Here is an 11534-nt window from a genome sequence, read left to right as displayed (position 1 = left end):
TGATACAATATGTACCTGACTTTAATACACTATGTACCTCACTATGAAACACTTTGTATACGTATTTCAGTGTGATATATATATATGTACTATGATACACGTACGATATATATATAGTAGATAATAAATAAATAAGTATATATATATCACTGTACTACATACCTCACGCCAGTAAACTTTAAACGGTACCCCACTTTGATGTACATTTTACACACACGTACGTCTTACTTAATCTAAAAAAATATCAAATATGTAACTCTTTAGAAACCAGGTTAGTGTGATTGGCATCGTTTACGATTACGGGTCATGCGTCCAGGCACGTGCACCTGTTTACTTTGTTGACTATGCGTGCATGTACATCGTAGTAAAATTGTGGTTATATGCATATGTACTGGGAAATGGGCATATCGATCGAAAGCCGTACAACTTGTTGAATTTGGCACGAGATAGTATATATTTATAACCATTATGAATGCTTGGTTTTATTTCAATTTTTGAACTGTAGTGTATTTAAATAAATATTTAATTAACGGCTACTGGCTTTATCTGTCTCTGGTCTAGCTTACGCTAAATACATATTTATAAAATATCTTAATTAAAGAACTAAAATATTTCATAGAATGGGCATGATAAATTTCCTTTTGTCAAAAAGGACATATCAAACAGATTTTTGTGTGGTAGAATCGCCCAAAATGTATTAATAATTACATTTATTCAGCTAGAATGCGAGCACACTACTAACACGTGAGCATATATATATATGTTATGTGACGTCACAGTATGTCAGCGACAGACACGTGAGATAAAGCATGACTTTTGCTGTTGACAGTTACAATAACATTTTACCTGCTGGAAGCGGACGTGTTTTCATTCTAGGCTTCAATTAATATTTATTGCTATAACTATATTTTAAAGCATGGACATCGATTTTGAAGACGAACTACTATGCAAAAGAATCAAGTTGGACACAGCCGATCGGTGAGTGTTTTGTTTTGAGGTTTGTGGCGAAGTAACGTTAGTTGAAAACGTGACCGTCTCGTCTGCTAAAAGCGTGCGATATCTGTCTGATCTTTGTTCTTTTCTTTTAATTTGCAAAATACTGACAAGTAGTTATTAAATATTTAATGAAAATGTATCATGTTTGATGCTATTTTGCAAAATAGAACGAAAAGTAGGTCACATGTTTTGCGGCACGTGGACGGGCACCTGTTCAAGATTACGGTTTAAAAATCTATTTTTAGAAATAAAGCTCATGAATAATAATTAAGGTTAGCCTATATATCTAAAACGCATTTAGTAATCTTAAAGAGTTATTGTAATTCGGTTTCAAATGGGAGGAAAGTACTGCTGTAACAATAGAAGAGGCCGATGGTCGGTTATAGTTTAGTATCTCGCCGTGCTGAACCTCTAACCAAGAACGTATCGTCTAGTCATCAGTTTCCGCGCGTTATGTATTTCCGCGCAGACATTTTATCAAGCTATATCGCGTAACTACGTATACGTGACCTGCTGGACACAACACAAGGATATTTTAGACGTTTGGCCATATTCTGTAAACTGACACAAAAATTACCGGAATTTAACAGATTCTATATTATAACTAAATAAATATAATAAATACATTTTTGAATTAAATGAATTCGTTCAATTTGACATCTTGAAAAATCAATTAAAAATATGAGATTTAAAAAAAAATGTTTTGATAATTAATTTGACGATGAAAGATTTTTTTTTTTTTTTTATTCCAAACGAAGCTTTTGTTCTTGCAGGTCACTGTAGAGAATTTCTTTATAGTGTATTCAAGTTATCTTTCTTTGAACACTAAATCAAAAATAGACACAAGGAAACATATGTGTTAAAAATTGTTTGTTCTGATTTTTTTTAAATTTGTTTGTATTGCTTTTTTAAAAATACAGTTTTATGTTGCTAGTTTTTTTGTTTCCATTTAGATTGTATACATATTTATGACAGTCATCCGTAATTTCAACAGATTTCTGCCGATATGAGTACGAAATCGCGGATGCTTCTTAAGTGCGCGGAATCCGGTAACCCGAGGATATACTTAGCACCACGTGCACGGGTAACCTACATATGCATGCACTTGCTGCAGTGTTATTTACTCCACTGTGCATGATGTTTGGCATGTTAAGAAGTTGATATAAACATGATATTATATATAATATTTATTTAAATACCATTTTTGATTCAGTTCCAAAAAGCAAATTATCTCTCCGAGTTTCAAGTTTTATTTTTTACAGTCATGACACACGAGGTGTGTTACTAGAGGTCAACATTTTAATACATTTCAATTACATAGCAAATTGAAGTGACTACAGATTGTTTTTACAACTGTAAATATATGAAATAAAAATAAAATGAAAGAAGCTTTTGCAAACAGTCTGTGAACCATGACACTGCTGCAGCACGCCAGTGAACCATGACACTGCTGCAGCACGCCCGAGTGACTGATGTGTATACCACAGACTTAGATATCTAATCTAATTCTGCGGTGTATACATAGGTAGTTACCACTAATAAAGCCTGTATGGTTAGCTTCACTAATTATTTACGAACAAAGGGCTACATATATATATATATATATTGTATTTTAATAAAGATTTATCACTTGTGGGTATTTCTTATACATGTCATTCTTTATATTTGACAATACTTCCTCACATCATGTATCTCAACCTTCTATTTAAATACATACAGACACCCAAAGACACAATCAAAACATTACCTATTTCTAAGAAACACTTTGTACTTAAAGGCCAAGGGTGGGGTATAAAAGGGAGACAACTCGGGAAAATGGAGGAAATGCAAAAATCTGACTGCCTTCACTTCAGAGAAAGAATTTCTTCAAATTCATATCATATTTCAAGTAACTCAACAATAGCACTTCATCTAAAACATTTCCTTAAAGCGGGGGATATGAATTCCACAAATAGCTTGTTATCTTTGATAAATATCTTGATCTGCTTGTAAACAGTTCAATTTCTAAAATTAAGAATAATTTTTGATTATGTGAACATTGAATATATTTTCCTTTTTTTTCAGCCATCTGAATTTCTCCATTTCCCCAGATGAATGTGAAATGCTTTCAGTCAAGAAACCAAAGATACCAAGGGTAAGATTATCTCAAAGGTAGAGAAATACTATCTGATACCAAGGGTAAGATTATCTCAAATGTAGAGAAATACTAGTTTAGTTTCAACAAATTTTATTGTGTTAACAAAAGGATTAGACGACAGGCAGTGCCTATATAAGTTTTTTCCTGAACCGGTACAACATATTTACATTTACACAGAATAATAAGGTATATTTACAAAATTATCGATAAGTAATTAAGATGAGATTATTGAAATTGTTGGACAATTATATGGAAAATATGTATATTTGAATTAATAATATTGCCGAATGTTGAACTACACACACTAATAACTGAAGGCTCACTTTTTCTACCAGTGGCGTAGATATCTAGGTCACTTTCCATGTTATAGTACATGTACTGCGCCACTGGCAACATACATACTTCTATACCCACACGCACACACACACTCAGAGCAGATTGATATAACGGGAAGTATTAAATAAAAATATATGCTAGTCATATTCGAGTTAAATGAATCTATTAGTTAAATTAATAAATTTTTCAACTTTAGATAATATATAAGAGAAATACTATCTGACATACATTTCTTTATTATTGGTTTTCCATATTTAAAACTTATTGATATTTTTTAGCTGATATAAGAATCAAATGAGCATATAACTTTTCAATGCATTATTTCATGCATTTTATAATTTAGTAGTATAGCAATTCCTCTATTAAATAACCTTGTAGTCGTTTTGACTTATTTTAAGCAATTTTATTTTGTAAGAAAAGGAGAAAGAATATTGTCTAATAAAGGGAGACATATGTTTTGTTAAAAACAAATCTCTAGTTTAGAAGTGTCATAGTAGTACCTTCTAGGTGACGTTTCATCTTTTCTCCATTTCATTAATATAAGTCTTAGTCGTAAGTTCCATGTGATTGTTAAGGCCCATTGGGCCTATTGTTTTATAACTGTTTTCTTTTTAAATAAACAATTCATATCACTATTATCATTTTTGATCATATGCTTTTTGTAGCTAATAGTGTATAAGGTCAGGCAGACTTGTTAAGCATGTTATTAATTAACTGAAAATAGTAATACAATTTGTAATCACAAAATGTAATTTAAAAAGAACTTTTTTACCTATTTCTTCATTGAGTTAAAGCATTTCCTATTGAACTTTTCAGTCATAATCATGACTGTGTCTTATATATATATCATATTCTTTATTTTAGGACCCAATGTCTCACAGAATTATTGAAAAGAGGAGGCGGGACAGAATGAACAACTGTCTTTCAGACCTCAGCCAGCTCATACCCTCAAATTATTTAAAACAGGTAAAATATTTACAGTACTCGGCAGTTTCTAGTAGAGCTCAACTTAACCCTCTCATAAAGACCAAACTATCTAAAGCTTATGAAGTTAATTACATGAATTTTTAATTGGTAGACAGACATCTTGTGAATTTGAATTTAAGACAACAGCTCTTCTGAATCACGTATATCTATGGTTATCTGTAGACCTGATTAATTCATGAATTAAATTACAGGGGTCTAATTAAGATAGGGTCTGAATGCCTGTCCATTGACAAACTTCAAAGGGATTTTATCTTGTCAGTGGTTTACCCCTTCTCAATAGTTAGGTGTTCTAGAACACTTCTTCAGCTAAAAGTGTCTTGATATTGATACACATATTGGATAATTAGGAAAAGATTTGGTGATATATGAATTTGATTTTGCAGGGCCAGGGTCGTATTGAGAAGACAGAGATTATTGAAATGGCCACGCGGCACATCACACATCTCCAGAATCTCAACAAACTGTTTGGTACGTAACCACATCTCTTTCTATCTATTAATGTTTTTATATAAAGGTGCCAGCGATGCAGTGAGATTGGAGGGAGGGGGGTCCTTAATGGGTTTGGTTTGTTTATGTTTTACGTCCTTTCAACAGCTATGGTCATTTAAGGACGTGCCAGGTTTTGGTGGTGGAGGAAAACCAGAGTTTCCAGAGAAAATCCACTGACCTACGGCCAGTACCTGGCGACTGCCTCACGTAGGCCTCGAAACCGCGACCCAGTGGTGGAGGGCTAGTGATAGCAGAATACACAGATACACAGATTTATTCTGACTGTAGGAAATTGTACAATGTCGGATGCCTTAACCACTTGGCCACCTTGGCCTTAATGGGAAAAGGAATAAATCTTAAAAAGCCTACATGTACTTATTCAGTACAAGTGAGGTGATTTTTGCAAGTTTGATACATGTGTAAAGACCTAGACCTAGAAGACCCATTGAAGTAGAAAGTATAAACAAAGGGACATTGCCAAACAGTTAATAGGAGTTCATCTTACATAATAGTCTATTCCGTCTCTATGGGAAGTGATTTTCACCGAGTTTGGTCAAAAGGATCACAGGATCAAGATGTTTTAATACTGTTTACTGCATGTACAGAAAACAAAATGTATGACCTTCCTGTGGACAGGCAGGACTCACAATGGGAAGTAGGGATAGGGGGATCTCTAGATCTGGGGATGGATGGAACTTACTGTGGGAAGTAGGGGTAGGGGGACTGAATCATTGTCGAGATGATGGGTTTTAGATTTAGAATGATCCCAGGTTCAAATACTGGCCTGCTGCATTGCATTTTCCTATTCCAGTTACAGTTTAATATTATTAAGTGGGTTTTTTTGCAGGTGAGAATGAGGACAGAATCAGCAATGACAAGAAGCTGTGTTGTAAGGGCAAGTTTTATCTGGGCTTCAAGGACTGTCAGGATGAGATCATGCGATTCTGTGTGGAACAAGAAGGCTGGGATGCCAATGACCCTCTGTGCTGCAAAATCATGTCTCACCTAAACCAAACGAGTAGCAAGTTCATCAGCTCTGCATCAGGTAACTTTCTCATCTAATAAGCACATTCCTTTTCATCATTGAATTACCATCATCATTGCATTGATGCAACAAATTTTAAGAGGTGGGGGCAGTATACCAGGGATTAATGCACGAATAGAAATTTAGTACCTTTTTTCGAAATAGCGGAAATAACGGAGCCCCCCTCCATGGATGACTTCTTAAATTTTTGGTTCTCCGTCTGTTTAATATAGATGCTTCAAATCATATACTGTAAACAAGGCAAGCCATCAACAGTGTCGTAAAATATCGACAATGACATGAACACAGAGAAAATGAAATAAATCCCTTAGTTGTTGAACTGATGGAAAATAAAAACACAATAGAACCATGACAGATATCCATGTGGTAGTATCTTAAGTTACATGTGGGGGAATTTTTAACTGAAATAGGGAAAAATAATGCCAAAATTGGAGAGGAGAATTGGCCCATAATCGGTCATAAAAAGGCCTGTATAGTATATCCATGTAACACAGTAGTCGTGGTGTCTGTCCATCTGTATTTAGACACAAAATCCTCTAGACCACTTCTCTAATTGTACTGTATGAATTTCAATGAAAGGTTGTCCACTTCATCACTATGCTTTGAACATATGGCTTTTGAATCGAGGAAAACATATATGATGACAAGTAAAATTTGGGAAAGAAATACATGTAATATGATGGAAATACAAAAAATGGTTCATTATCAGCTTCAGTTGGTTAAGTGCGATATGTTTTCTCCATTCAGCATTTGCGGTACTGTAATGACTCGTCCATTCTTCCCAGTTTGTCTTTCAACAATTTCTTAACAACTTCTTCTAAATCCCTAAATAGCAATTTCTTCAAACAGCTTCTTCTGAGCTCCTTAACTCCATTTGACCTATGGTATTTGCCATTTGACCTGTTTCAGTTGTCATTTGACCTGATTCAGTTGTCATTCGACCTGTGGTATTTGTCATTTGACCTGATTAATTTGTCTTTCGACCTGTTTCAGTATATTTGATTTGTGGTATTTGCCATTTGACCTGGTGTATTTGCCATTTGACCTGGGATATTTGTTTTTTGACCTGGTGTAATAATTTTGCCATTTGACCTGTGGTATTTGCCATTTAACCTGTGGTATATGACATGACCTGATTCAGTTGTGTTGACCTGTTGTATTTATCATTTGATCTGTTTCAGTTGATATTGGACTTGTTTTATTTAGGTTTTGTTATATTATTATGTATTATTATATTTTTCTGCTGTTAAGTCTCTCTATGTTTTCATATGACTTTATTAAGTTTTGATTCCATTTGGTTTTGTTGCCATAGACGCCCTTTGTATATAATGTAGATGTAGTCTTGTATTTATTTTACAACAATTATGAATCAAATTTTTTAACTTATGTTAATCACTATTGTTAGCCCAAATGTTAGTGCGCGAGGAGGAAACAGGAGTACCCGGAGAAAACCCATGTGGTCGGGCAGGTAACCCTATACTTGATTGTTTTCATTTCCAATCGAGCAAGTGAACCCTAGCAGTCTTTGTGAAAGGCGAATGTGATATCTACTGTACCACCTGACCACCAATATATGACCTTTCATGATAAACAATAATTAAAAGCCAAAATTGATAACGAAACTTTGTTATTTGCTGCTATTTCTTTATTCTCAGGTTTGCAATATACTGAGGAGATATCAATATGCAAATTTATCAGTTTTATTGCCAAGAAACTACTTGCAAGTGATTTCTTTAAAGAAAAATAACAGTTAAATAGGATGTTCTTGATATAAAATGTTTGAACAAAATTATCCCAAGATATTCATTTTCATAATGTAATGAAGACACTGGTAGCTCAACGCTGTAGGGTAATGGAACCAAATACCTTTAAACCTTTATATAGTGACTGACTGTAAAATGGTTTAGTAGGTCAACTAAAAATAACATGACTTTTGATGAAATGCAATCTATTTTCAGTATGAATTCTTTATAATATTTATACAATGAAAGTCATGTTATTCATCAGATCTATTCAAATTGACATGTTTGATGACTTTGGCGGTTCAGTGTGTACAGACAATAAAGGTGGATGCTCGGTGATATATATGAGGTGTAATGGTATTCCTTGTGATGATAAATACTACTCGCTGGTCTTCTGTCGTTATATTGTTACCCTTGTTAACAGTCTGTTTGGAAGTTTTGTTTCCATGTGTAAGTGGTCTGCATGCGTGTTTTGTTATTGTGTGTGATGGTGACAGATAGTGAACGTGATGCGGAAAACGAGGTAATACGTTTTTTCTTAAACTAGTTTCGTTTCAGTTGAAAATGAATTCGTAATTAGTTTTGTTTCAGTTGAAAATTAATTTGTAATTAAGCTTCAACTCTAGGTAAGTTACCTGAATATTGTGTCTGTGATCATGAAACTTATCAAAATGGTCACAGATGACTCAGTGACTGAATTACCACCTGATATTGTATGTATGCATGTTAGATATCTCATTGTGTGTTGGGCATACGGAGGAGGAACATTGCCATAACTCTAAATGTGAGCATCTAAGTGTTAATTTCAAACTTGAATTTTTATTTTGGAATTGATTAATGCTTCATGGTTATCTAAATAAAAAAGTTTTTTCTAAGTTTAGTAATACTAGTTCTTCCTATTTCACATTTGTAAATTATTCTTTTTGATGATTTGTTCATTTTTTTGAAAATATATATATATGTCAAATTTTTATTAACAACTTGTTTAATCTAAATTTATTAAATTTAAATTCAATCTAATTAAAATCACTCCTCAACGATACACTCTAATAGATTGATACAAATTTCAATTAGATTCTTTGTAAATTTATCAAATTTAGATATCAGATTTTTTTTTAACAAGGTCTTGTTCCTTGACAGGCATAACGTAACATTTAAAGTGTGTCCACTTCTCTGTCTAAATTTTGTTCATGTTTGCAAACACTTCCATGATGGATACGTAAACACTTTTCAGATAAACAAATAACACAACAGGCCTGTTAGCTTCAATGGAACATTTCTGGACTTGTTTAATTGGCAGCTCAGTGTGTTGTTTAATTTAAATTTCTTTTTCGTTTTACTTAAAAAGAAGTTTTTTCAATGAAGATAATATCAAAATATGTCACTATTTCACTAAACAAAGTCATCATATTATAATAGCCAAAAAAAATAACAGAAAACATTTTATTTTATGGGAAGAGTGCACGTGCCTGTTGTGTTAGAAGATCATTATGGGGTCATGAAAGAAGAATAGAAAAAAGAAAAAAATATGGGGTCATGAAAGAAGAAAAAAAATAAAAATATTATGGGGTCATGATAGAATTGATGTAAACAGTGCATTTTAAGGTTATATACCTTTTCCCAGAGGGATAACTCCAACATCATGACCACTTTTCTTGGAAGACTACATGTGCATTATATTTTTTCAATGATTGAAATTTATTTTTAGTTTTAATCCGTTTCTTAAAGTTTCATATTTATTTCAACAATTAGATTTAAGTGTCTGCCTGCCAGATTATCAAATATACGATTTTGTAATTAAAGGAATATAAAGACAAGTCACATGATTGCCATCATTCTGAGCTGAGATTATATTTATTTTAAAAATGTTCATGAACACCTTGCTTTTCCTATGTTGTCATCCAGTTATACCCATAAATAGGTTTCATCGTATTGAGTTTGTCATAATTTTCATGAAATATGTTTTGCTGTCATTCCAGGTAAAGGATCCACATCTTGTTCTGTGGATGATGTTAATATCACTGACGAATGTAGTAACCAAAGCTTGTCACCTCCAGATACAGGGCCATATTTGATGGCTGAATCCTCTAAATATCCTGAGACTTCTGACAAGATCAAGTCTCTAATCAAACATGAGAATAGTGTGGAGGGCAGTTGGTCAGACTATGATCAGTGTGACAAAAGCCTCAGGAGTTTGCTTAAACCCACAGATTGTTCCTCGGGTACTTCAGGCGAGGCTTGTGCAGCGTATATGGCGCTAAAAGCGTATGAGGATAGTACAGCTTATCCAAACAGACAAGAGGACGCTAGTTACGCCGGCAGTGATTTCAGTTCTGTAAGCAAAATCAGGACAGGTGCAGACTCTGATCAAAGTGGCAGTAATGTGTACAAATTCAAACACAACATCACTAAACGCTTCTCCCAGGATGAGAAGTACCACCATCCAACAGTGACCAGTGCCACTAGCTCAAGAAGCTGGCAATCGGACGATAGCAGCAAACCAGGCCGAAAAGTGTCGCGTCACGGATCACGCAGCCCAAGCTCAGATGACACCAACTATCCAGCCTCCAGCCACAGCTCATACGGCGCAGACAGAATATGTAAAAAAGGTCTCAAGAAGTCTGAAACAAGTAACACCCCCTTGCCAGCGTTTGTGCTGCACCCAAAGGGAACACATTACATCCCACTGTCAATCCATCCATCACACATTCAGAATATCTTTCCCAAGGAATCGAGTAGAGACAGTTCTGGCTCAAACTTTCCTGCATATCATCCCATCAGTATTCCTGTGAACTTTTCAGGACCCTGTGTTTCGATCAAGAACTTACAACCGCCATGTTCAGCCGACATTGCGGAAACAATAGAGAAAAACGCAGACAGAAACAGTTATACAGTGTTGTAATTCAGTTAATGTACTTTTATGAGTGACTTGATAGAATCTCTAATGCAGTTTCAATGAATTTTCTCATTCCAAAGATATGCAGTAAATCAAATTAATTTGTGGCAAAGTCGTATCTGTTTTTATACAATGTGAATTTGATGGTGATGTAGTGAAGTGTCTCGTTTGAAGGGCTTTCAAAGGTAGTATCTTTATTCCATCAAATTTAATTTCCATTTTCATACAGAAGGGATATGTATAGTTAGCTGTGTACTCATGTTATCCATTGTAATGAATTTGCCCTCAGTGGGCAAAATACCTAATAGGGGGGGTTAAAGTGACAAGGCAGAAATGCTTAAGTGACAAGGATAAAAGGAGGAAATGCTCAAGTTACGGGGGGGGGGGGGGGGGGGGGATTCTGAAGTTAGGAGGGATATGGTAAAGTTAAGAGGGAAGATGCTAAACTTGCAAGGGAAACACTAAAGTTACAAGGATGAAATGTTAAAGCTATGAGGTTGAAATAGCAATGTTGGGAGCTTGAGGCCATTATGCTTAAGAAAGGAAGGCAATATGGAAAAGCTAAGAGGGTGAAATGCTTAACATCTAGGTGGATTCAATCAGTGTTTCCATGCAAATCTTTCTGGGGTTTTTTACTATCCAAAATAATTTATTTCGGACTACATTAATGTAGGGCCTGATCGTATACAACTGGTATCACACTCCATTCTGAATTATTTTTTGTTGTGATGATTTATATGTCATGTAATATTTGCATTGACTATTGGCCAAATATATATAGATGGTGATTATGTTTGTTGCTCCTTGGAAAAGTCTGTTTAGAAGATAGTGGTCGACTCTGACAGTTGCCATGTGATATTGATATTGGCAATCCTGAAATGCCTATCGTCAACCGAGTTCATTAGA

The 11534-nt window shown here is 34.4% G+C and overlaps 1 protein-coding gene across 2 annotated transcripts; it reads left to right on the top strand.

Moving 5' to 3' along the window:
- The first annotated feature begins 790 nt into the window (after positions 1-790).
- On the top strand, positions 791-11008 carry LOC110461712 (transcription factor cwo-like). Of its 2 annotated transcripts, XM_021515333.1 has the most exons (7): positions 890-978; positions 1991-2080; positions 3061-3130; positions 4334-4435; positions 4840-4924; positions 5793-5990; positions 9712-11008. In XM_021515333.1, exons 3-7 carry the CDS (start codon positions 3098-3100, stop codon positions 10632-10634), a joined length of 1341 nt encoding a protein of 446 aa, XP_021371008.1. In that variant the 5' UTR covers positions 890-978; positions 1991-2080; positions 3061-3097; the 3' UTR covers positions 10635-11008. The 2 variants fall into 2 exon arrangements, with proteins under 2 accessions (XP_021371007.1, XP_021371008.1); XM_021515332.1 differs by lacking the exon at positions 1991-2080 and having other exon boundaries at positions 791-978.
- Positions 11009-11534: the final 526 nt, after the last annotated feature.

Source organism: Mizuhopecten yessoensis, unplaced genomic scaffold, assembly GCF_002113885.1.
Source record: "Mizuhopecten yessoensis strain PY_sf001 unplaced genomic scaffold, ASM211388v2 scaffold10651, whole genome shotgun sequence".
NCBI lineage: Eukaryota > Metazoa > Mollusca > Bivalvia > Pectinida > Pectinidae > Mizuhopecten > Mizuhopecten yessoensis.
This window is presented reverse-complemented; position numbering and strand designations above follow the sequence as displayed.

Coding starts and splice junctions, on each gene's coding strand:
- LOC110461712 (XM_021515332.1), top strand. CDS start 917: ATGGACATCGATTTTGAAGACGAACTACTATGCAAAAGAATCAAGTTG. Junction 979..3,060: donor AAGTTGGACACAGCCGATCG/GTGAGTGTTTTG, acceptor CTTTTTTTTCAG/CCATCTGAATTTCTCCATTT. Junction 5,991..9,711: donor GTTCATCAGCTCTGCATCAG/GTAACTTTCTCA, acceptor CTGTCATTCCAG/GTAAAGGATCCACATCTTGT.